The sequence below is a fragment of the Sceloporus occidentalis genome, unplaced genomic scaffold (genome assembly GCF_023333645.1).
Source record: "Sceloporus occidentalis isolate IW3139 unplaced genomic scaffold, rSceOcc1.0.p SCAF_1, whole genome shotgun sequence".
In the NCBI taxonomy this organism is placed as follows: domain Eukaryota; kingdom Metazoa; phylum Chordata; class Lepidosauria; order Squamata; family Phrynosomatidae; genus Sceloporus; species Sceloporus occidentalis.
The window spans coordinates 209,602,871-209,630,246 of record NW_028316981.1 but is presented as its reverse complement, the minus strand read 5'-3'; the positions used below and the strand labels follow the sequence as shown (position 1 = coordinate 209,630,246).

The window sequence follows — 27,376 nt, the reverse complement described above, 5'->3', positions numbered from 1 at the left end:
GATTTTCCAGGGACTATGAGCTGTTTGGATCAACTTTATTTTGCTCAAAGTGCTGCTTTCCCACAAATTAATTCTTAAAATCTAAGGAAATTTACCTTATATTAAAATGCAACAAAACATTGGAGTTTTAGAATTAGGAGACTGCCTTTCTAGTAACATCTAAGTCTATGGTAACAAGTATTATTTTGGGCACTGCTATCAATCATTCTATATCATTTTAGTGCAAAGGATCCGTATACCTTTTATTTCTTGTACATCATAATGAAGGATGAAATATTAGCTTTTATCAACAGTTGCGCCACTGAACAAGGAGTTCCTTTCCACAACCCTCCCCTTCCACCACATTGATCAATGAGTAATGATTAACTCATAAATTGCTCCCGCTAGTATTGTCATACCCTCTCAGTTGAAATAAGCATGCAAAATAATTAAGTTTTTAAAAATCCCTTTAGGGGAAATATGAGGATAAAAGGTTAGGGGAATTTAAAGGCCAAAACAGCAAAGGAATGCAGCATCAAGTAAGAAGGAACCAAAACCGCTGCAAATGAAGGTTGCCTGAAAACATAGTCAAATGTGAAAAACTGATAGCACTCCTTTCTGAGCACAAACACATGCAATTACTATTGTGGCACCTGAGGAACAAGAGATACTCTTTTAAGCCGTGAAAGCATATCGTTCAATTGCCTCATTGGTTTCAGGATTCACAATCATAACCTCTTTCCTTTCTTATTATCTTACAGTGTGGCTAACAACAGCTAACACTGTTGTACTGGGGCACTTGACTAATTCTAAGCTTGTACAGTAATAGTTTTCGTCCCCCAGAACTAGATTTCTCTGCGTATCTGAAATGTCAAATGCTATCAATCCAACTGCATTTGGAGAGGGGGAAACATCAAAATGGCCTACTAGGCTATTTGCCCACGGTGTTTAATTTGCACCTAAATAATACTCAATATGCAGTTTCAATTTTTAATTTGGGGGCAAGGTCTTTAACACTGGGGCAAGCAAAAATTCAACATTTGAGGAATTAACTAATCACTGTCTTGGCAATTACAACAGAGGATCAATGGGATTAGGGAAGGGTTCCAGCCACTGCAGGACTTGGCATTGGCAGGACTTGAAGTGAACAGAAAACCCTGTTCTGCAACATTTTTACTAAAATGTTGATAATCACACATTTTTGAATGTCTGAAAATTCAGGACTGCTGTGATATGTCTTCAGTATCATCACTGTTGGTGTTTGGTTTCAGGTTGTTTTCAATTTATGGCGATCCTAAAATGAACCTGTTCTCGTCTTTATCTGAAATTTTAGTATATTTTGGCACATTTTCATTGTTATTTTCAATTTCGTTGCTGTTTAATTCTTATTTTTATTGTTTTTACTTAATGTTTTTACTGAAGGGGGGAGTGTTGGGAAAGGGGGATGGTTCTTCTTCATAACTGCTAATTTTTAATCCTAGGTTGTTTTATTGTTTACTTTTGTTGTAATCTGTCTTGATTCGTTTGGGAAAAGGCGGAATATAAATAAATTATATTATTATTAGTAGTAGTAGTAACCTATCACAGGTTTTCTTGGCTGGTTTCTTCAGAGGAGGTTTGCCCTTGCCATTCTCTGAGGCTGAGAGAATATAATTTGCCCAAAGTCACCCAGTTTTCATCACTGAGCAAGGATTTCAACCTTGGTCTCCAGTCATAGTCCAAGACTCAAACCACTGTACCATGCTGGCTCTCATCTGTATCATATTAACATTCGTTTTCCAGACACTCAATAAATGTACTTCTATATTCGCTTATGGAGGGACACTTATTGTATGCTATACAAACACAGTTTCCAATGCACACACACACACACACACACACACACGCGACTTAATGGTCACAGCAAAACGGCTTGGGTAACTCGTTCTGACATTTCAGTTTAGCTGACGTAGAAATATTTCCAACAGAGAGTCAATTTCTGAGACATCAAATGCAAAAGACAACTTCCAACTGTATATCCTGAAAACTGAAAACACTGTGGCTTCAATTTGGCGCACATTATATAAAGACTTTCCTATACTGTATTTTTAATCTTGCCCTAAAACATTTCTAGTATACATAATATCAGGTCATGTTCTTGAGAATGCTCTCTTTCCTGAGCATTTCAAGGACTTTTGACTCCCTTAACTCCCACTGTCCATTTTGAAATCTAAACATCGGTGTTACCGATAACTGCAAAGGCTGAAACATCTAACTACTGTAAACAATTGCATGCTTATCTTGATTTGGTTTACCTTTTAAAGCTCACGACTGACTGGATCCAGAACCCTCTTGGTAGCTTCCTATGTATCTTTCTTTCTAGTAGTAAAGTAAATGTCCCATGCAGGGCAGAGCTTGGAAAAAATGATTTTGTCTACAAAGTACAGTTTTCCCCAGCCCTGAAACAGGGCCACCCCACAAAAAGGAAAGAAAATTGGCATAGGGTCATCCAGCAGTTATTTCAAATACTAAACAAGTTGATGCATCCTAGGCCACAGAATGTGAAGTTCAGCATCAATGACTCGCTGTGATCCTTTTGACCTGAACTCCAAATTAAGGGTAAAATCTGTGAGAATGACAAACACATCAGCTAGTTGATTTTGATGAATGAACATCATTTTGTTCCGCCTAACGGACATGTTCCTTGAAGGAAATCAACCACCAACTTAGTGCTGGAGATTATAATTCTTTGTTACAGGAGGGGAGGAAGAACTGTGAGATCATTAAAGAAACAATTTTAGGATGCCGCTAGCCTAGATTAATTATCAGATAATCTCTGATATTGTTGAAGTTCAAACTACTATGTCCAATCTACTTGGCCCCAGAGCAAGGAAAGTCACCTTAAGGGCTGAGTGGGGAACTGAACCCTAGTCTCCAGTTGTAGTCCAGCACTCAAATCACAACACCAGACTGGCTCTCTGTTGGCCACTAAGGATATTAAATGAGAAAATATGCATATTCTAAATGGGGTTGAATTCCCTCTGTTTGGGAGTGCTAAGGATGCTTAGTTGACTACTGTGTCCAGGAGTACTTTTTGCCAAGGTTCAGGTGAAATACCAGCTGCATCCTACCTAGAAAAGATGGATTTTACCCACTGTTGACACATGGCTCAATCACTGTGCAACCTGTTCTATGCTGAGCTGTCCTTAAAGCATTCAGAAACTGCAACTGGTGCAGTTTTCTTTCTGCGGCATATTTCATTTGGATAATATTACAGTGGCCTTGCACTGCATTGGTTTCTGCTTTGTTTCAGCACCACAGGTGCTAGAGGTCAGGATAGCTGAAAGATTACCCCCCTTTCATATATCAGCCTGACCACATGTACTGACTACCTGAGACCTTTTTGCATATCCCAATATCCACAAGATGTTCAGTTAACAGGAATGTGGAATAGTGCCTTTGCTGCAGTCGCAGAATTTCCTTACATAGGAAGTTGGATTAGCCTCATCCCTGTTGACTTTTAGGCAGGCAGTGAAAACATTTTTATCCCACCTATCTTTTAATAGTTTTCATTTGAAATTGCTGGAGAACCTCAATTTAAATGGCCTGTTTTAATTTTCTTGCTTAAATTAGTTTGATGGGTTTTTGTTTGTTTTGTTTTGTTTGTTTGTAAACCACCTTGAGGGACCCTGTCGGGCTGAGAGATAGGACAGAAATGTCTTTATAAAACTATCCAAGGCCTGTTACAGACTGCCAAAATAAAGCTGCTTCGGGTCTCTTTGGAGGTATGGTGTTTAAATGATGCATGCATCCTAAGAATCCGGAAGCTGCACCAAAGCTGCACTCCAGTGCTTAGGAATGGAGTGTGGCTTTGGCGTGACCTCCGGACTCTTAGGACCCATGCGTCATTTAAAGAGCATACCTCCAATGAGACCCAAAGCAGCTTTATTTTGGCAGTCTGTAACAGGCCATAGTATTCTTTATTTATGACATTTAGCATTCCCTAGAAGGCATTGAGTAAAAATGTAAATCTAAAAACATTTTAACCACTATGGTCCAAACCACATTGCAGAAATAACCCAGTTTGAGACCGCTTTAACTGCTCTGGCTCAGTGCTAGGGAATCCTGGGAATTGTAGTTTATTGTGGCACCAGAGCACTCTGACAGAGAAGGCTAAGTGCCTCACAAAACTACAGTTCCCAGAGTTTCCTAGCAGTGAGCCAGTCTGTTAAAGCAGTCTCAAACTGGATTATTTCAGCAGTGTGTTTTGTACCTATGAAACCCACTGGGTGACCTTAGCCAAGTCACACTCTCACAGTCTCAGGGGAAGGCAATGACACACCTGCTCTGAACAAATCTTGCCAAGAAAACCCCACAATAGGTTCGCTGCCATAAGTCGGAAATGACTTGAAGGCACACGATAACAACAACTGTGTGTATAAGATGTACATAAAACATGAGATAATTTCATGTTTATAGCTAGGTCCTATCTCCAATTTCAAAATCCACAACACTTCTGGTCCCAAGCATTTTGGACAAGGGAGACACAACCTTTACTGCTTTAAGTAACAGAAGTGAGGCTAAGCTTTTGCAGAGTCAAGAATTGACAGCCTTGCAGCAGGTGGAGGACAGCCGAAGGCCATGTGGAACAGGAAGGCTGGTTGCACAAAGCAGCAGTCACCGGATGGGTTGGGTCCAAAACACATTGCAGAATTAATCCAGTTTGAGATCACTTTAACTGCCCTGCCTCATTGCTAGGGAATCCTGGGGATCATAGTTTATTGTGGTCTCAGAGCTCTCTGACAGAGAAGGCTCAATGTCTCACAAAACTCCCCTTCCCTGAATTCCCTAGCATTGAGTCAGGGCAGTTAAAGCAGTCTCAAACTGGATTATTTCAACAGTGCGTTTTGGACCATGGACTACATCTCTCATCTTCCCTGACTGACACTTGACAGGTGTTGCCATACAGCTCACACATCTGGAGGGCATTAGGGGTGCATCCGCGCTGCAGGCATAATGCACCATAACACCACTTTTAACCACCATGGCTCTCTCCTGCAGAATTTTTGGATTGGCAGAAAAGGATAAAGATACTGTAAAACTACAGATCCCAGGGTTCCACAGGATGGTGCCGCAGCACTTAAAGGGGCGCCAAACTGCATTATGTCTGCAGTGTTGATGGACCCTCAGTCGGGACAAAGGCCAAACTGTATAACACACTGCATTCTCAGTGTTTTCAATACAAAAAGGCTGCAGTGGGCAGTTTGTGAGTCTACCCGCCATGCTGTAATTCAGTCCATGTCCAGATGGGAAGGGCCAAAAGGGAAGCTGAATTGACAGTCCAGAGTAGCCAAAGAAGGACTCTGAGAGGTCAGGGTTCGAAGCCCAACTGGGCCATTTAAATCCACTGGGTGACATTTAGGCAAGTCACACTCTCTCAGCCTCAGAGGATGACCATGGCAAACCCCCTCTCAAGAAACCTGCCCAGAAAACCATGACAGATTCACCTAAGAGGTTTCAGGGTGACCTCCTTTCCCCAGACATGTCCTCCATTCCAGGAGGAATCACAAAAGGTCCTCCATTTTGAGCAGGACTAAGGTCCAAAACAAACTGCAGAAACAATCCAGTTTGAGACCTCTTTAACTGTCCTGGCTCAGTGCTAGAGAATTCTGGGACCAGTAGTTTTGTGAGACACTGAGCCTCCTCTATCTGGGAGCTGCTCTGGTGCCACAATAAACTACCATTCTCAGGACTCCTACCATTGCGACAGGGCAGTTCAAAAACCAGTCTCAGACTGGATTATTTCTGCAATGTGTTTTGGCCCTAAGAAGCATAGATTCTATATTATGTGACCATGTCCTCCCACACATACATACTGTATATACATACATACGTGCATGAGGGCATGGCCATGTAATGTAAAATCTATGCTTCTTAGGGCCAAAACACACTGCAGAAATAATCCAGTATATATGTGTGTGTGTGTGTGTGTGTGTGTGTATAGGATGTTCAAGACATTGTGTTATATATATATATGTATGTATGTATATATATATATAGAGAGAGAGAGAGTGTGTGTATAGGATATTCATGACTATATATAGTGTGTATGTATATATAGGACATTCAAAACTATATATATATATATATATATATATATATATATATTACCTTGATCATATATATATATATATATATACACACACACACTCACGCACACACAAAATCACACACACAATATAGATAGATAGATAGATAGATAGATAGCCTGGAGTGTCATTCATATATATATATATATATATATATACACACACACACACACACATACATATACACAATATGTATATTTTGTCTTGAATGTCAACACTATATATATACATATATATACTTGAAAGTTATATATATATAGATATAGATATAGATATAGATATGTACACAGTCTTGAGTCCTCTATACACACACACGCACTATATATATATATATATAGATAGATAGATAGAAAGATAGTCTTGAATGGCCTATATACACACACACACAATATGTATATTTTGTCTTAAATGTCCTATATATACATACATCAAGATAGATAGAGCCTTGAAAGTCCTGTATATACATACATATATATATACACACACACTATATATATAGTTTTGAACATCCTAAAGGTGTGTGTGTGTGCATATGCACACACATACACTATATATATATATATATATATATATATATATATACACACACACATGCACACACACATAGTTTTGAAAGTCCTCTATACACACACAATACACATACACACACATATATATTTAAATAGATAGATAGATGGTCTTGAATGTCCTATACACACACACACACACACATATATTTTGTCCTCCTTGGAGGCGAAGAGGATGCGGCGGTGGAAGGCATCTGGACACCCTGCATAAAGTCAGAAAAGGCACACAACCACCCGCACCCCAACCACCACAACTGCTTGCTCTCTGAGGGAGGAGGAGGATGGGGGGCAAATGGGAAGAGGCTGGCCATGATGACACTGACCAGGAGGCCTCAGAATAAGGCCTCTCTCTGAGAGAGAGAGAGAGAGAGAGAGAGAGAGAGAGGGAAGGAGGAGGGAGTGATGGAGGGTTGCAAAAAGGAGAGGTCCTTTACCTTGGCAGCCCAGCTCCCTTCAGGCGAAGGCGGGGAGAAGGAGAAGGAGAAAGGCAGGAGAAGCCCGCCACCACTTCCCCCTCCACCTCCACCTCCTCCTCCTGCAGCGTAGGCCCAGTGCTGGGCTCCCCGGGCTGCTGACGCGGCTCCAGGGCAGTGCCACGCCGCAAGAGCGGGGCTTTCCTCCTCCTCGGCGCCGCCACCAGGCCTCCCTCTCTCCCTCCCTCTTCCCGCCGCCTCTAGTCTTCTTCTTCTTCTTCCCCTCCCAGTAGTGACTCCTACCCTTTGGCAAGTCCCTGCCCTTGCCATCACCGAGGTCCTCCTTTTCCAGGACCAGGGTGGCCAGGGGTCCTCCTTTTCCAGCACATCATGTCCTCCATTTTAGCCTTCTCTCCAGGAGGATTATCCCAGTCGCCTCCATTTTGAGCATGACCGAAGAAGCACGCATTTACATTTCTTTCTGTGAGGGTTTTCTTTTAGCGTTAATATAGTCAGGTCCTACATTTTTCTCCAACCTCCTCCATTTTGTGCTGAGCCAGGACATGTCCTCCATTTCCACCTGCTGTCCAGGAGGATTTTCCAAATGCCCTCCATTTTGAGCAGCATGACCAAGAAGCGTGGGTTTTCAGCTGTTATTTGGGCCTGTCCTACATTTTTTTCTTGAACGTCCTCCATTTCTATGCTTTGGAACAGCCTGGGCATGTCCTCCATTTCAGCCTTCTGTTCAGGAGGACATGTCCAAATGTCCTCCATGTTGGGCAGCATGACTGAAAAGCATGAAAGTAATGCATTTCTATGAGTGTTTTCAGCTTTTATTTGGACATGTCCTCCATTTTTCTTCAATGTCTTACATTTTAGGGTGCCTTGTCCTCCTTTGCAGTGAGGAGCTCTGGTCTCCTTGTCCTCCATTTCCACCTTGTGTCCAAGAGGAATTCCAAATTGTCCTCCATTTTGCCCTAAGGCAAACCTTTTCATGGCAAGTGTTTTAGGAGGTTTGCCACTGCCATCCTCTGAGGCTGAGAGAATGTGACTTGCCCAGTTCTCCCTCCCCAAATACTGACCACCTTTCGCCCTTTGCTGGCTATTCATGGGGAGGATATTGGTGGGAAACCTTTTGGGTGCATCTGCACTGTAGAAATAACGCAGTTTGACATCACTTTAAGTGTCGTCGCTCCATCCTATGAAATTTGTGGTTTTACAAGCTCTTTGGCCTTCTCTGCCAAAGAGCGCTGGTGCCGGACCAAACTACAAATCCCAGGAGTGTATAAAACTGAAACCATGGCAGTCAAAAGTGGTGTCAAACTGCATTGCTTCTACAGTGTACATGCACCCTATATCTCCTCATGCGCTGTTTCACATTATGTCTCACAAAACTACAGTTCCCAGAATCCCCTAGCATTCAGTCTGGGCAGTTAAAGCGGTCTCAAACCAGATTATTTCTGCAGTGTGTGTTGGATCTTTAGAGGGGAAAAATGCAAAATGTTTCATCAGATGCACCTGATGGAAGCAGAGCCAGTCTAGAAAAGAAGAAAGAGAGAAAACTTATGCTCTCAGGCCTGTTACAGACTGCCAAAATAAAGCTGCTTTGGGTCTCTTTGGAGGTATGCTGTTTAAATGATGCATGGGTCCTAAGAGTCCGGAGGTCGCACCAAAGCCACACTCCATTCCTAAGCACTGGAGGGCAGCTTTGGTACAGCTTCTGGATTCTTAGGATGCATGCATCATTTAAACAGCATACCTCCAAAGAGACCCCAAGCAGCTTTATTTTGGCAGTCTGTAACAGGCCTCAGTCTCAAGGTTGCTCCAAGATCCCTTTGCATACTGAGCCAGCCTAACATGGGTACGGCTGCATCCGCACTGCAGAAATAATCCAGTTTCACATCACTTTAACTGCCATGGCTCAGTATTACAAAACTGGGAACTGATATTTCATAAGACATTTAGACATTTGTCTGTCAGAAAGCTTTGGTGCTACAACAAAGTACAATGCCTAGAATTCCACAGCACTGAACCAGAACAGTTAAACTGGATTATTTCTGCAGTGTGGATGCAGCCTATTCTCTGTGGATACTACTTTGTAGGAAGAACAAAGCATGCTTTACTATATATATACATATTGGTGTGCACTAGGTATAACTCTACCAAGGTTGGTAGCTGGGGAAGCAAAAGGGAGGAATGAGGAATTTGAGAGAGCTATGGTCCAATTTTCATCCAGTGCTGCTGGTCTTACATGTGTTAAGAGTTTTGGACTTTAACTCCCAGAAGCCCTAGCCACCTAGGCCAACAGTCAGGAATTCTGGGAGCTGAAGTCCAAAACACCGGAAGGACCATCTTTCGGGAATCACTGTGCCAGTCCCTGGAGGCAGTCTTCTTAAGCTCAGAGAAGTTTACTCCCATGTATGTGGATATAAATTACACAGCTACATCATTCAGAAGAGGCACACCCACTATTTAATAAATCAATTTTATTTTATAGGTGGCCTTGAGAGCGATCCCTATTAAACTGGTAACATGCTTACGTTCGGACTGACTTGGAAGCATATCCCACCCATTCCGGCTGGGTTTACCTAGTTAGCACTGGATTGCTACGGGCGTAGTAGCATTGTGAGTACTTGCACAATCCCATTTACTGCTGTATTAACCTGCATGAGTCTTAGCTGCACTGTGAGCCCTTGCACATTACACAGTTGCAGTGGTGCCTCCACATTTGTTGGGGTTAGGAGTGAAGGACCCCCATGAATGTGGGAAAATTGCAAACAAAAAAACACTATTCTTTTTACGTGAGAGAACACCTCTCTGGGAATTTCCAGGTCCTCCAGTCTCATCTGCCGGATGTTGATCATAGAGTCACGCTGGAGGACCTACAGGGGCCTAGAGAAATGTTTTCTTTAGGCACCTGTAGGTTCTCCAGCACAACTCTATGGTCAACTTCTGGCAGAGATGTGCTAGAGGACTTAGAGATTCCTAGAGAATGTATGAATCAAACCCGCAAACAATCATATCTACAAAAATCAAAATGTGGGGGGCCGACTATACAGCACTATGATTCCGCTTTAACTGCCAGGGTTATATCTTATGGGATCCTGGGATTTGTAGTTTGGTGAGGCACTAGAACACCCCAGCTGAGAATTCTAACCTGATCTCAACTGCAAATTCCATGATCCCATAGGAAGGAACTGCGGCACTTAAAGCGGGATCAGAGTGCTATAATTATGTATTATAGACAATTGTCTGCACTGTAATTTCCCTCCATATATATAAAAAATTAAATTCCTTTTCTGGGGCAAATAAATAAATAACCTCTCCAAATGTCTGTCAAAGGGTTTGTGTTTGTGGGGTGTGTAGCATGAACTGACTGTACAAAGTAGACACAAAAGACTAAGGCCCTGTGGGAAAGGAAACATGTTGGGATGACTGTTGGTTAGACTCCACTCACAATACATTATGGAGCTGCAAATTTTACAGGAAGTGTAACTATCTTGAAACTATAGGACATTTCTGACTATCTCTTAGCTCCTTTCTTTTTTAGTCAAGATTTCTCCCCCACTTCTTGTCAAAAGTTCCCTACACTTTTCCATTACTTGTCAACATTTCATACTTCATATACATTTAATTATTATCAAACCAAGCAGGAGATGCCCCAACCTTCAAAGGGGGCGGTTTATACATGGCATCAAACAGCAATAGAGGTTTAGATGTGCATTTAAAAGGCCAAAAACAAACAAAAACACAGTTACAAAAGTTTTTATCAGGTTTATAAACCAGGGCCTGTTACAGACTGCCAAAATCAAGCTGCTTCGGGTCTCTTTGGAGGTATGCTGTTTAAATTATGCATGCATCCTAAGAATCCGGAAGCTGAACCAATGCTGCTCTCCAGTGCTTAGGAATGGATTGTGGCTTTAGCGCGACTTCCAGACTCTTGGGACCCATGCATCATTTAAATAGCATACCTCCAAAGAGACTCGAAGCAGCTTTATTTTGGCAGTCTGTAACAGGCCCAGCATTGCTAACTTATATCAGATAGCTACACTCTTAAAATAACAAATCCAGGAAGGATTGGTATCATGGGACTTTGGCTGCTGCCACACTGCAGAATTAATCCAGTTTGACACTGCTTTAACTGACATGGTTCCATCCTATAAAATCCTGGGATTTGTAGTTTGTTGTGGCACCAGAGTTCTCTGACAGAGAAGGCTAAATATATCACCAAATAACAAATCCCAGAATTCCGTAGCATTGAGTCATGGCTGTTAAAGCAGTGTCATACTGTATTAATCCTGCAGTACTGCAGATGCATCCTTTGAGTTACTTTAGGAGCCTATACTCCTTAGAAAGGGAAAGATCTTGGTAAATCTTAACTTGAGGCATGTATGCACAAGTGTAAATAAACTGCACAATTGATACATGGTCAAAAGGTCAGATAGTGATTTTGTTTTAAGTACATGCATCCAAATAGCAGCTACACAGACTGAAAGAATGTTTTCCGTGGGAATACAGTTATCTATGGTCTCATTAGTTGCCATTAGATTCTGCTTGCTTGAAACATTTTGAATTAAATTATAGCCTTCCTGAAAGTTTTGGCAATACAGGAATATCTGTAGCTGTAAATATATAAAATGATAAATTCAAGAAGGATCTGTGTCATGGGACTTTGACTTATTTGAAGAGCCTTGATTCTTTAGAAAGGGAAGGATCTTTGTAAATATTAACTTGAGGCAGGTGTGTAAATAAATACATTTGCACAATTGACACATAACTGAAAGCTTAGAAAGTGCATCCAAAAAGCAAGAACACACTGAAAAAATGTTTTTTCCAGAGGGATATAATTATATATGGCCTCAGTAGTTGTCATTAGATTCTGCTTAACTAAGGTCCTCTCAATATCAACATTGTTGTTGTTGTTGTATGCCTTCAAGTCACTTATGATGGCTTGCACCTAAGGTGAATCATGGGGTTTTCTTGGCAAGATTTGTTCAGAGGAGCCTCCCTGAGGCTGAGGGCATGTGACTTGTTCAAAGTCACCCAGTGGGTTTCATGGCCTGGCAAGAACTGAACCCTGGTAGCCAAAGTCCAGCACTCAAACCACTACACCATGCTGGCTCTTCTGAATCGTAAAAGGCCTGTCCTGCTGGTTTAGGGGCATCCCCTTTCTTTCTCTCTCATGCTCTCTTCCTTGGCCGCCTTATTATTTATGACTTTAATGTCACAATAGCCCCATGTTACCCTTGTAATTCCAGAGGACTCAGAATCTCTGGCTGTCATTGGCTTAGCTGCTTTCATGTCCCAAGTGTAAAGCTAGGCAGTAATGGCTTAAAAAGGAAGGAGAAGTCGGACAAGGGATATGATGAAATCCTACCATTCCTGAGATGATTCTTGAGAATCATCTTGGCATGGCAAGACAATATTTTGAGGATTCTCCAACCCCTTCAAGAGAACTTGCCTCCAGACCAGGGACTTCTGGGTGCAGCAATGGCCAGCTGACATTACTCTCACAGGGCTCCACGAGGGTGAGAGTGACACCAGCATGATCATCAGTTCAGAGGCAAGTTCCGATCAGGGATTTCTCTCCCCAGACAAGGGGAGGGCTTGGAGAGTGCCTACAAGCTAGAATCTGACAAGCTCCTGGGGACTGTAACTGCCTCTTGGGAGCAAGAGGGAGGGCAGGGACATTTCCATCTGCTCAGCCCACTTCACACAAGTGTTCAGTTTTGTAAAAACATTGGACTTACTGGATAAAATAAATCTTTGGCCCAGCGGTGTCATCAACGCCTAGGTGAGTTTCCTGCCTTTCATATTAATATGAGAGATCTTGAGGTATATTACTAAGAAGCTTTCAGACTGTCAATTTGAGAAAAGAAAGTCTAATAAAACTATGAAAAAGGGAAAATATAAGTTTCTACATGGATAAAAGATACAGTATTGTGAAATGATGAAAAATGATAAAGTTGGAAGACTGGTGGTTTTTGTGAACAATTTGCAAGAAAAATGGATTACCGAAAAGAACTGGTTTGTTTTGAGAAAGTGGAACTGTTTTGGCTAGTAAAGGTATCTCAGTGTGTGAAAATAATCTGAATAATAAGGGAGGTTAAACCTCTGGTTGTGTCATTGCTACAGTGATCGGAGGAGCTGCTGTGGAGAAACTCTTTGCATGCCAGGATCAGGTACTGTATAATAAAAGTATGGCGAAGATGCAACAGAAGATGATTGTATTTCAGCAATGTGGCAGATACTGGAGGAATATACATCAATGAAAGAAGACTTTAAGAACTTTATTTTAAACTTTAGGTTAAACTTTGGATTGAAGGACTGGCAAAATGGAAGCTGAGGATCTGGTGGAAGCAGAGGAGGGAATGGAAAAAGCAATGCAACCAGGCATGGAAGATCAAGACAGAGGAACCAGTTTAGAGTGTGAAGGGTTAGTTATGGATGGAGGTCTGATGCTGGATTGAGAGGATTTTGGAGAATCGGAGGTGGTCTGGGAAGAACCAGGGAGAAGGCTGGTGACATTGGAGATGGTGCAGAGTGGAAGAGAGAAGATTTTGGGCTGTGGGGGTTCGATTTTGCTTAGTTTCTTGGAAAAAGAGAAGAATGAGGAAAAAAGAAATTAGATAAACAGAAATACTTTTTATGGAGGATTGTTCTCCCCCAGCGGTGTTATGTAATGTGATGGGAGGCTCCCAGTTTGTACAAATGCAAAGCTTTGGCAAGAAACTAAGGGTTAAGTTCAAATGAAGAGTAAAGAAATAAGGAATGATCTTCTGGATTTATGAGATCATAATATGGGTTTTCCTGTCTGATGTTGATGCTGATTTAGTGTAAAGGAAAAAGTCATAATACAAAGTCTGTTGATATTAAAATCATTTAAAAATTGTTACTAAGGTCAAATGAATATGAAATTGGGATGTGCAGAGAAACAGTTAAGGAAATTCTTGTGACTACAATTCCCATTAATTTCAGTGAGATTACTTTAAACAGGTTATAGGACTAAAGAACTTTTTATTTACTTATTTTATTTATTAAAATTTATATCCTGCTGTATACAGAACAAGCATGGCATAGTGGTTTGAGCACTGGACTATGGCTCTGGAGACCAAGATTCAAATCCCTGCTCAGCTATTGAAATAACAATTCTGTCTTATATCCAAAGATCTTACACCAGCACTCACATCAGCCTATTCCTGCCTATAAAATACTACCCTTCAAGCTATTCTCTGTTCCACATAAGGAAGAATTTATGTACTATATTCTGTAAGAATTTATCTAAGCTTTATAAGAAGATTGTTTTTCAAAGTATGATTGGAATCCAAAATGCTGGTTGCATGTAAAAGAGAAAAATAATAAAAAATACATTTCCATCTCCCCCATATTCGGCCTGCACCAGAAAGGTTTTGGTACATGTTTTATTGCTTCAGACCTAGATTACATGGAACAAATTTTGGATTACGTAATGTATTTGCTCATGTATATTGAGACAGCTAGGCAATGTTAATCTGGACTCCTGTTTTAAGGTCATTTATTTGGGAGGGTTTTTTTGGTTTGGTTTTGTTTTTTGCATTTTCCTGTGTTTTTACATTGGTGGAAACATTAAACAAATTGAATATTATTATTTCAGCTTTTTCTGAAATGAAAGGATGATCTTAGACTTGTGTTCTGCAGACCATGATTGAACATACATAGAAAGAGGAAGCACCTGGCTGACTGAAACTTTCCCCTGCTAATATTACTTCTTAAAATACACTTCTTAAAATACACATCATGGAAGTGAGATAATGGCCCATTTACCCCATAACAGGATTGTGTGGGTGGGGACTCAATCCCTGTATAAGACTAGGCTAGGAGGGGCTGAAATAATTCAGGGAAGGAAGGAAGGAAGATAGACAGACAGATAGACAGACAAGCAGGCAGACGGTAATCATAGTTGAGCCTTTGAATGAGTAACTAAGGCCTGTTACAGACTGCCAAAATAAAGCTGCTTCAGGTCTCTTTGGAGGTATGCTGTTTAAATGATGCATGGGTCCTAAGAGTCCGGAGGTCGCACCAAAGCCACGCTCCAATCCTAAGGACTAGAGTGCAGCTTTGGTGCAGCTTCCAGATACTTAGGATGCATGCATCATTTAAACAGCATACCTCCAAAGAGACCCAAAGCAGCTTTATTTTGGCAGTCTGTAACAGGCCCAGGATTCCATTTACTCTATCTTATGTATATATTCATGAGAGTAAAATATACTGGACATAAGCTGGGGACTCCTAAATAGACATTATACTTGTAAGAGGGTTCACAGTCAAGAATGTCTGAATGGTAATAAAATGGAAGAAACAATCCCCCTTCAAAGCCGGATGTATAGTCTGTCCTGACTACTGTCCCTCTAAGAAATGTCTATACAAGTGCTGCTGGTTTATTCCTTTGTCATGTTCCATGTTGAATTTTGAGTTGAGCATCACAATGATTACCAAGGATGGAATATGTGTGATGTATTTATTTTGTTTGTTAAGGGATCCCTGACTGTAACGGGCGATTAGGCAACATGCATCAGCACCTTTACTGCAAATTATAAAACAAGGTCCTCCCAAAGGTTGGTGACAAGCAAACCCAACCATTGACAGTGTAAATGTCTTTACTTGTAACATCACACCATGGTCTTTTAAAAAATGAACAGAGATGAGATGTGGTCTCACACACTTAAACATGATACAGAACCTGCCATTTCATCCAAACCATATTTCTGAATAAAATTTTCAACATAATTTGCTATCTTGAATTGTGCAAATCCTAGTTTACCATGTTTGAATGAAATGGCACACTATGGTTAGCCAGAAGGCGTGACCACATGTGTTTAATCTAGTCATAGAAGGACAGGGAAAAGATTATGATCTTGAGGCTTGAATTTTTTTGCCTGTGTAACCTCAACCCTTATTTGTTTGTTTGTTTACTTACTTAATATCCCATCTTTCCTATAGCATGTGATTCAAAGCAGTGTACAATATTAAAAAACAATAGAGTTAAAACTCTTAGTACAAAAGTTAAAACACAATTAAACTAAAGCTCAATGTAAAAAAATAAAACACAAGTTAAAACACAAATTCAAAACAGCATGCTTCAATGTTTTGTCTGAATAGTTTCTCAAAATACAATGCTAAGTATGGTTTATGCTGAACAGGATTCAGCATGGATTTTTACAAAGCCATAGGATTCTGGCTCAGGGAGTACCAGTAAGTGCTGTATAGAATTGAATTCGGGTGGGGGTGGGAGCACATTTCAAATAAAGAGAATTGGAGTAGAATTACATACAACAGTTGATGACAGGTCTTTAGCTGATACATATGCAAGCTGAGGGATGTGGTGCGTGTGAGCATGTGTCTGTATGAGGAGGGAGGGGGGAGAGAGAGAGAGAGAGAGAGAGGTAATAAGCAAATCCCTTTTGGATTTTTACTCTCACCCAACTAGATTAACCTAGTATCAGAATTTAGGAGCTCAACAGACCACTCCTAAGGGGTGGTTCTGTGCCGTCCCTTTCCTCGCCAGATCGGGGCCATAGCCCTGATCTGGCCTTTCCATGGCGCAAAAAGAAGCTGCAAAAAGTGGCTCTTTTTCACATCATGGAAAGGGCACTTTAGCCACAGTGGCAACAGCTTTTTGATGCTCCTTTGGCACAGCACGCTTAAACACTGGGCCAACGGAGTGCCGTGAGGCCCCTACCGTGCGTTTGGGCACACGGCTTAATGCCGGCATGGGGGCGGCTGGTGTGCATACATCACATCCCCACACCACCCCCACACTAGCGTATAATGTTGGTCTGTACAGGCTCTTAGTTGGAAAAAGGACAGCTAAAGGAAATGAGGCAAATGGAGGAAAGGTTCAGCTTGACCTGGTGATTGGTGGCATTTGTGTTATTGGAGCAGGATATCCATTCTGGGTTTTAATATAAACTTTAAAGGAGCTGCTATCAAAGTAGGGAACCAGTGTAGTGCAGTGGCTTTGGTCTTTGTTTCTTGTGAAATCACCTTAGCCTCAGGCTAGTTTTAAAGTATAAATATTACTGGGAAAGCCTTGGCTCTTTGTCACAGTTGACCTGCCAGGTATGGCCTGTGACTGTTGCCCTTAAACCTCCCATACCCTTTGAGACAGGTAGATGTTACCCTCAATCCAACCGTCAGACTCCACAATCCCCTTTCATTTTTTCATTTCAGTTAGCTGTGGATACTGAATGTTAGAGTGAGTTATCTTAGTGTGCATGCTCTTCCATATGCCTTACAAATAAAAGTTCTTTTAATGCACTCGTGTCTGGATAGTATCAATATAAAAATGTATTTTTGGTACTAAAGGTTACCCACCCTCTCGCAGCTGCTCCAAGACTCCTTGGCCAACAGACAACAAAGCTGGCCCTGAAACTAGCCCCAAGTCAGGGTTTACCAGAAATGCAACTGATCTTGGGATGTGTGTGTGTCACCCTTTGAAACAAAGGTAAATCCCCCCTGTTTTCTTCTCTGGTGCAAAAGACAAGAGTACCCCTGAGCAGATGCTCTCTCTCTCTCTCTCTCTCTCCCGTTTGAGACCGCTTTAACTGCCTTGGCTCAATGATGCCAGGGAAGTCTGGAAAGTGTCCTTCCGTGAGACATGTTGCCTCCTGTTCTGTCAAAGAGCTCCAGTGCCCCCCAAGCAACCACAATCCCTAGGATCCCCTTAGCATTGAGCCAGGAGGGCAGTTAAAGCGGTCTCAAACCAGGAAGTTTCCTTCCGATCCATTTCTGCCCTCTCTACAAAACAAAAGGAGAAGAGGAAGAGGAGGAAGAAGAAGAGGATGAAGAAGAGGAAGAAGGAGGAGGAAGAAGAGGAGGAAGAATAAGAGGAAGAAGAAGAATAAGAGGAAGAAGGAGAATAAGAGAAAGAAGGAGAAGAAGAGGAGGAGGAAGAAGAGGAGGAAGAATAAGAGGAAGAAGGAGAAGAAGAGGAAGAAGGAGAAGAAGAGGAGGAGGAAGAATAGGAAGAAGAAGAAGAAGAGGAAGAAGGAGAAGAAGAGGAGGAGGAAGAAGAGGAGGAAGAATAAGAGGAAGAAGGAGAAGAAGAGGAAGAAGGAGAAGAAGAGGAGGAAGAAGAAGAGGAAGAAGGAGAAGAAGAGGAAGAAGGAGGAGGAAGAAGAAGAGGAAGAAGAGGAGGAGGAAGAGGAAGAAGAATAAGTGGATGAAGAATAAGAGGGAGGAGAAGACGAAGAGGAGGAGGAGGAGGAAGTAACGGGGTCCAACCCGGATTAAATCTCCTGCCCTGCGCAGGGCTCTACATCGCTCCTAACCTTTCCTCTCTGGCTTAAAAATGCATTTTTGTTGATGGGGAAAAGGTGGGATGGCCAGAGAAGCATAGAAGCTCCAAGATCGCCCCTCTTTGTGTGAAGGCAGAGAAGGCATGCTGCTCCACACAGGCTTTTGTGTGCATTGGTGTGGCACCAAGCAAAAGCGCAAATCTAGGGTTTTTTTTTGGGGGGGGCAGGCAACCCACCCCAAGGGCAGAGAGGAAGGTGGGTTTCGTGGCCCAAAGCAAGAAGACCCCCCCCCCTTGGCCACAAAGCCGCCCACCCACCCACTCACCAACGCCTGGCGTTTCCCCTGTTGCCTCCATTGCCTCTCACGTCCTTTCCCCCTGCTTCCCTCCAGCCTCCAGCTTCAGAAACCAAAAGCTCCCCCTCTTCCCCTTCCTCGCGTTGGAAAGATCCGGCTTAACCTACGTGAGGACCGCCAGGGCTCTGCTGGAGCTGCTGCTGCCTTCCCCAAGAGCGGAGATGCCCGGGGCTCCCCATCCTCCTGCCCAGCCGGCTCTGGTTGGTGGCACTGCTGCGATCTGCTCCTTTCTTCCTCTCTTTCTTTCTTCTTCTTCCTCCTCCTCCTCTTCCAGCTTTCAAGGCACCCAGCAACTCTGGATCGGAGAGCCTTGGTCCAGGGGCACCTGGCTGCCTTGCTCCACCTCCAGCCCTGCCCTCTCCGAAAGTCCCTTTGCAACAGGAATCATAGAATCCTAAAGATGTAAGAGACCCCAAGGGCCATCCAGCCCAACCCCCTTCTGCCATGCAGGGATTCCCCATCAAAGCAGCCCCAACAGATGGACATCCAGCCTCTGCTTAAAGAACTCCAGAGAAGCTGGGGGTGTTTAACCTGGAGAAGAGAAGGTTAAGAGGTGATATGATAGCTCTGTTTAAATACTTGAAGGGGTGCCATGCTGAGGTGGGAGCAAGCTTGTTTTCTGCTGCTCCAGAGACTAGGACCTGGAGCAATGGATGCAAGCTGCAGGAAAAGAGATTCCACCTCAACATTAGGAGGAACCTCCTGACAGTAAGGGCTGTTTGACAGTGGAACACATTGCTCCCTTGGAGAGTGGTGCAGTCTCCCTCCTTGGAGGTCTTTACACAGAGGCTGGATGGCCACTTGTTGGGGATGCTTTGACTGAGAGTTCCTGCATGGCAGAATGGGGTTGGACTGGATGGCCCTTGTGGTCTCTTCCGATTCTATGATTCTATGAGAGAAGGCGAGAAACAGTAGGATTGGAATTCATGCATAAACTATACTCCCTCCGCAATGGATCAAACAGGGATAATGGCTTCCTTACTCACTACGCACATTTCAACACTATCTGACCCCATCCTACACTCATCTCTTCTCCCCACCGATGGCTAGTTTCCATGGCCAAACTGGTCTTGCCTCTTCATTTCATACAGCTGAGAGGGTGGGTTATGGGGATATGGGATCATATGTGAATTTTTAAACTTGTAAGCCGCCTCGATTGTCATTGACGGAGAGGCAGGATAGAAATAAAAGTTTATTATTATTATTATTATTATTATTATTATTATTATTATTATTTCCATACCCAATGGACAGTCCCCAATGTCTTTGTTCACTAACAACCACTGTTAACACTGGCATTGCTACTTCTTTTCCATACATAAAGGATTTTGGACTGACCTTCTCACATACTGTAGAGGGTAGATTTGAATTGGAATTACAGTCATCCTTCCATATTTGCGGCTTTGATATTTGAGGCTTTGATTATTCACGGGTTTGATTAATATGTTCTCTAGGAATCTCTAGGTCCTCCAGTGCAACTCTATGGTCAACTTTAACTAAAAGTTGCACTGAAAGACCTAGAGATTCCTAGAGAGAATACTCTACTAGGCATTTGTAGCTCCTCCAGTGCAGTTCTATGGTCAGTGTCTGTCGGATGTTGACCAGAGTTGCACTGGAGGACCTAGAGATTCCTAGAGAGGTGTCCTCTCAGGTAAAAAACATTATGTTTTTGTTATTTGCAGTTTTTCCATATTCACAGGAGTCTTGTGGCCCTAACCCTAGCGAATATGGAGGGACAAGTGTATACTTATGCTCAAGAGTTGAAAATTATAGTGCCGACATGTAATGAGAGCAAAAGTTGCTATTTCAGGTCGTGTCAAATGCTTGCCTTTGGAAGGCCATGGCCCTGAATTGGTTCCTGCGTTAAGTTGTTATTCAAAACAAAAGGATGCAATACAGGACAGTTGGAGACAGTGAAAGAAAAACATATAGATAATCGTTTGATTGATGGGAGACGTATGTTAGGTGTAATATTAGAGTATCCAATGAATATACAGGGGTGTAAATGTTTAATTCAAAGGTAACCAATGAAATGGAATTTGTAGTTCTCTTTGTTCAAAGTACTATACAAGCTTGGTTCAATTTGGGATCGAGGGTCCCAATAATTTGGATATATTTCCTCTGGGAACGCTGCAGCAAAATAAATTATGTTTTGTGAAGTCGAAGGCTTTCACGCCCGTCATCCATAGTTTTTTGGTGGGTTTTTTGGGTTATGTGGCCATGTTCTAGAAGAGTTTATTCCTGATGTTTCGCCAGCATCTGTGGCTGGCATCTTCAGAGAAGACTTCAGAGAAGACAGAGACTCACTGAAAGAAAAAAATTGGCAGCATGGACTTTCCTAGACTTCAGTCTACTTCCTCAGATGCATTCCTTGCAATTTGTTTGCTCTACTGCCTTGAAATAGTTAAGGAGTTTCCCTACTTAGGATCAAACATTGGTCCAAAACACACTGCAGGAACCATCCAGTTTGAGACTGCTTTAACTGCCTAGAGAATCCTAGGAATTGTAGTTTATTGTGGCATCAGAGCAATAAATGTTTCACAAAACAACAATTCCCAGAATTGCCTAGCGCTGAGCCAAAGAGGTCTCAAAGTGGATTATTTCTGCAGTACGTTTTGGGCCATCATCGATCAGAATGGATTTCAGCCAAGAAATCAGAAGACTAGGAATGGGAAGGGCAGCGATGAAAGAACTAGACAAGATCCTAAAGAGGGAAGACATACAACTGTGCGTCAAAATCAGAACCGTCCAAGCCATTGCATTCCCCATCACCATGTACGGATGTGAGAGCTGGACAGTGAAGAAAGCGGATAGGAAGAAAAATCAGTTCATGTGAGCTGTGGTGCTGGAGAAGAGTGCTGAGGATAATATGGACAGTCAAAAAGACAAGCAAATGAGTCCTTGAACAGATCAAGCCTGAACGCTCCCTGGAAGCGGAGATGACCAAACTGAGGCTATCATACTTTGGCCACATCATGAGAAGGCATGATTCATTGGTAAAGACAAATGATGCTGGGGAAGGTAGAGGGCAGTAGAAAGAGAGGAAGACCACATGCCAGATGGGTAGATTCAATCAGGGAAGTAATGGGTCTGAATCTACAGGATTTAAGTAGAGCAGTGAAGGATAGGGAGGCTTTGAAGTGTCTCATCCACAGGGTCACTGTGAGTCAGGGCTAACTCAAGGGCAGCTAACAATAAAAACAACATCGACAACAAAGTACAGTAGTTTTTTGTGGGTTTTTCAGGCTAAGTGGCCGTGTTCTAGAAGAGCTCCCAAAACCCACAAAAACTATGGATGCCGGCCATGAAAGCCTTCCACTTCACACAACAAAGTACTGCATTGGCATCTGGCAAAAGTCCATGGGGCTTAAAGATACAACCTCACCATCTGTAGAATAAGCCTGGCAAGAAATTCAAATGGTGCCTCTGTAAATCTGATCATTGGTTCCTCTGACCAGGGAGCCCTGGTGAGATCTACAGATTTCAGCTATTTCATTTCATTTATTTTTATTAATACATAAAAAAACACATTCACTACAAATGACTACCTTATATACTCGACTATAAGTATGCCTTCGACTTATCCATGCCCCATGGATAAGTTGAAGGCAAAGCTTAGGGCCACATAAGAAAGGATCTAAAGGATGAAGCAAAACAAAGCAATGCCAAAGAACTTACAAAATTCCAGAAGGCATAACTGTTTATACTCATCCTAAAAGCTGGATAGATGAGAGAATAGAGGAAGGTTAGTGCTTCCAGGACAGATTGCATGGTTCCTTTTTAAAAAGTACTAACATTGACCCATGGATAAGTCAACCTTTGTTTTTGGGGTCAATTTTTTGACTAAAATGTATAGACTTATACATGAGTAAATACAGTATATTGTCAATTTTACCACACATAAGTTAACATGCTTCATTGTTATTGCAATAATAAGTGCCTTGATTTTTCAACAGTTATTGTTGAAAAGTCTTATTTTCACTGAATAATATTTAAAGTATCTCTTATGTCAGTCATATTTATCATACATTTCCATAAAAGATTAAATAAACTTCTTTTATCATATCTATGTTTAGCCGGCCTGGTTATTGCCATCTTTCTTTGCTAAATCTTTGAATCGGGGACCACTCTTTGTTTACCATCTCAATGTCACCTTGATTTAATATAGTTGTTAATCGGTCCATCTCTGTCATGCCGTTAAGCTTAAGTAACCACTCATCTATCGTAGGGATTTCTTGTTTTTTCCATTTCTCTGCCAGCACTAGTCGAGAAGCTGTAATCATATAAAGAAGGACTCTTTCATGCTTCCTTTCAGTTTGAAAATCTAATTTATCCAACATGTTTAATAGATAAATTTCTGGCATTAATTCAAATTTTATGCCTAAAATCTCCTGGATTTTTAAATGTATTTGTTTCAGCTATTTCAAAATACCAGTGCCAACAGATCTTTATTTCATAAACCCAGTTTATAACACCTGCAACAGAGAAAAATAAAATGTCAGTCTGAGACAGATTAAAGAGTGAATGTATCTATGGCATTTTCTTCAAAGAGAACCAGAAAGGTGGGAAGGAGAATTAATATTCCTGGGAGAATAACTAGAAACACTGTTGGTGGAATTCAGGCATTATTCAGATGGTGAAAATACTCCAAGTAGAATCCGGGTCGAATCTTTGTGGTTCACATGCATTTCAAATGGGATTAAATGGGAAGGGGGGCACTACCAGAACCCCCACCTAAACCGTGATGATAGACGTTGGATGTTTTTCTCAAAGAGTCGGATTCTCAGCTTTGTGAGTAACTGATGTGAATAGACCTGGGATAAACCGGCATAAAACTCTGCATGCCGTGAACATGCTTCAAATACATCTGCACCATCGACTCTATCTTTATTCAAGTGCTGATATGTGTGAGCAAGAGGTGTGCCCAGATGTGGTTCCAAAGTGTGAACAACAAAACTGGAATGCGTGAGTGAGATTATTTGTATAGACGTGCTAAAAAGAACAATGTGTGAATGACCCCTCAGAGACATAGCCATGTCAGTCTGGACAGGGATGTCACTAGGGAATGTGGGGTGTGTGGACCACACTGGGTGAAACCCTAAGGATGGTGACCCCACTGCTCCCCAAACATCTGCCTTTTGGCAGAAAATTAAAACATTTTTTTTACAACTGTTCTTTTAAAATTTTCTTTAAAAATATCTCATCTTGCCAAATTTTCACTCTAACCAAACAAAACGGTGTACTTGTACATACATGTAGGCTGTGCGTAGGGTATTATAATTTAAAGGTATAATTCTGGTTTTGCTAGTTGTTTCTGTCATTTCCATTAAAATCAGTGATATACGGGGAATTACAATTTATGAGAATCATGAGTACAATAAATATTACTAAGGATTCTGTATGATGTGGAGGAGGTCAATGGGGGACCACACTGGGTAACGTCAACCCCAGGAGTGCCACTGAATGGGATGTTGACTAAGTCTATTTCCCACATGGAAGTACAAAGCCCCGGGCATAGCTTTTCAATGTCAAAATGTGTCATTCTCACCCACTCCTTTCATGTCCCTCCCCCGCAATTGCTTCTGAATCCTTACTTTATTGCCTGTTACACACATCTTAAAATACGTCGCTTAGTTTAGCACAGTAAAATAAGAGGGCTTTACATAATGTGATACTGACAACAACCCTGCAAGGTAAGTGATGGTGATCCATGCACATGGGCATGTTTTCCTTATGTCACACATAGTTCTTGGCTGGAGCAAGTACTGTTTTTTAAATTGCTTCCCCCCCCCCCCCCCCAATTTTTAGTTGTATGTTTTAAATCGTTTTTAAGGTAACTCTGTTTTAATGTCAATCTTTTGAATGTTTTCACTGTATTACAGTATATCTATTTGAATTGGTAAGCCAGCTTGAGTCCCAGTTTAGGGGGAAAGATAGGTTATAAAGAAAGTTATCAACAATGACAACAACAACAAGTAAGTAAGTAAGAACAACAACAAGTAAGAAGAAGAACATGCCACACCACAAAGTTTTTTTCTTGTTTCTTTCTAGAGAAGGCCTTTCAAAGCTACTGCTGAAAAAGCTCTCTTCTTCATAATTACATCAGACATACATTTCAGATAAGGAAGTTACATGGAATAGCGCCCCAGCACAAGATCTTAACATTTTTGGTATGTCACAGGTGATATGTGTGGGCAGACAGGCTTGTTAAAATTTTCAATGGGTATTATTCCTAATGGTGAATAATGTTGAAGGCATTCACCTTCCTAGTCACTTGTGATTACGTTTAGCATCTGCACAGCAGAGCACAAGAGCGGCACCGTCATAATGTGTTGTGTGCTTGTGCCAGCTCCAAATTCAGCTTGCTGATTTACAAGGTTTGTGCCCTATCTAGTTAGTCATGCTTGGGATCTCTCATTATTGTCTACAGGTCCCTAAGTAGACATTCATGAAAATCATTATCAATGAGATATTGGTGTACTCCTGTAGCATTCCCAGTATTGATCTTCCTTGAGGATGCTACAGTTCTTGCGACCAAGTGTTTCCTAAACTGTCCTTATACAGCCATAGAAACTCACTGAGTGACTTTGGGCAAATTATACTCTCTCTGCCTCAGGGGAAGGAAAAGGCAAACCCCTTCTGAACAAAGCTTGCCAAGAAAATCCCATTGCTATTCTACTGCACTTGTGAGTTGTCTTCTATACATGTTTGAAACAAAGAGTTTTGGAAGGCCCTAGTCCCAGATGAAAATTTATTAAATCATACTTATTGCTTACTTAAGGTTGGCTTTATCCACTGTTCCTACCCTCCCAGCTAACGGGAGGGATATTATTAAGAGAGGCTGATCACAAGTAATCATGTGATACCCAAGACCAGCATTCTTAAACTAGTTAGGAATGTTAATTGGACTAGAACCCTTGAAATGAAATTCCTCCAACCCAAGCACCCTTATTTGAAACAGAAAGCTTCCCTCCCCCCTTGAAAGTGTTATCCCTCTCCTCTTCAGGGGGACCTCTGTCCCTCTATAATCTGTAGATATGAATTCACCCTGCTTAGTTTAATAAATGGAAGGGCAGTTTATACAGTCATAGAACCACAAAGTTATAAAGGGGCTTGTAGCTCATGCAGTCCGTCCTCATTTCTTTAGAAACACATCCTAGGAGGACACAGAAGGAGATGGTTTCATCACACTAAACCTGTTCCTAGTGGTTGTGGGTCATGCTCTTTGAGGTGCCACATGCCACCCTGAAGCCTGGGTTTGTGCAACAAAGATGGTCTCCACCAGTTGTCATGCCACTGGAAATTGTGATAGGCCCAGAAACAGTTCCTAGTGATCACAGGTCCTGAGATGAGCTCTGAGATGGGTGACAACCCACCCCCAGACCCAAGGTTTGTGCAAATAAAGTTGGCAGCGTTCTTCGGAGGATTTGGTTTTCAGGAAGGTGGCTGTCGGGTGTCCCACAGACTTGTGGGCAATCCCTTGGAAACCCAGAATCCAAAACCTAGGGAGATCAGGAGTGGGGACTGAAAAGGACTTGCTCACGAGTCCCAAAAATCAGAGAGATTGGGCTTAAAGGACATCCTTCAAAAAAGGGGGCACCATCATCTGTCACTTTTTGTTTCATGAAAGGTACCCCCTTATACTACCTAGGAGTCATTGGAACTATCCTGTGAAAATACCCTTTTCATCAACCCCTGAATTAGGTTTTTACATATTTTACATGTACATATTTTAACTTAATATAAACTACATGGAATTTTCTGATCTTTCCTTCCTGGTGCCCTTCCTGGAGGGTGGGGATGTGACCCAAAGTCCCTTGGTGCTTGGGCTGATAACACAAGGCCAAGAAATCCTCCCTCCTCTGTCTGTGGATACAGCCCAAACTGAATGAACACTTGCAAAATGACCTGTCATTTCCCTTTCTGGGAGACTTGGTAATGCTATTATACTCAGGGGGGAAGAAGTGGAGGAGGAAAGAGAAAGAGGGAGGAAATCAGAAGGGCAGGGATATATTTTTCTTTGATTCTTTCTCTCAAATGAAGTAAATACCTCAGTTTATGTTCTGCTTTGATCACATTCAGCATGATCAGCATGCATGGCAGCTGTTAGTTTATACCTACATGTAAAGTGGGGCAGCATAGGACAAGAGGATGTGACTTTTTGAAAAGTTGTGCTTCTTATCTTAGCCTTGGCCCAGAGTCAAGGAGAGTGTAAAAGAACAAGGAAGGAAGGCGAGAGAAATTTTCTCCTCCCTTTTTCATACCCAAGACTCTTCGGATGTGACAATCTTGTGATCCGTGACTTGAAGAATGAAAAGATTTGCTGCCGAACAGCCAAACCAGTAAGGCAGAAAGCTGTGTGTGACCTTTTGACTTCCTCTGGAGTCTGATATAGATCTATTTGCTTTGGGGAAAGATGGGGAAAGTGAGTGTTTTTTTCCTTAATGGGGTCATAAAGGGTGTCACATGCCTTCATTGACTTGGACAGAACTTGGAACACTCGTTTTTCTTGTTTGCAGTTATACTCCTTTTGTTCCTTCTTTCTCACCTAACATTGCTTGCTAGATTTCTCCCTTGGACTCTCGGTGTCCACCCACTTTAACTCACTGAAGCCCAGAAGCCATTTGCAATAAATGAACCATGCAAATTTCAGAATGTG

General features: G+C 41.9%; 1 protein-coding gene across 4 annotated transcripts in view; it reads right to left on the bottom strand.

The window, feature by feature from the left end:
* The window catches only part of GNE (glucosamine (UDP-N-acetyl)-2-epimerase/N-acetylmannosamine kinase), a 40,509-nt gene extending 21,442 nt beyond the window's left edge, over positions 1 to 19,067 (bottom strand). Inside the window, exon 1 of one of the 4 annotated variants that reach the window (XM_089488716.1) lies at positions 18,825 to 19,067. In XM_089488716.1, coding sequence (XP_089344842.1) covers positions 18,825 to 18,896 — 72 coding nt within the window. In that variant the 5' untranslated portion in view covers positions 18,897 to 19,067. Of the gene's footprint in view, positions 1 to 7,107; positions 7,288 to 7,389; positions 7,549 to 18,687; positions 18,763 to 18,824 lie in introns of those variants that run through there. The other 3 variants (XM_089488718.1, XM_089488717.1, XM_089488719.1) reach the window with 3 other exon arrangements.
* Positions 19,068 to 27,376: the final 8,309 nt, after the last annotated feature.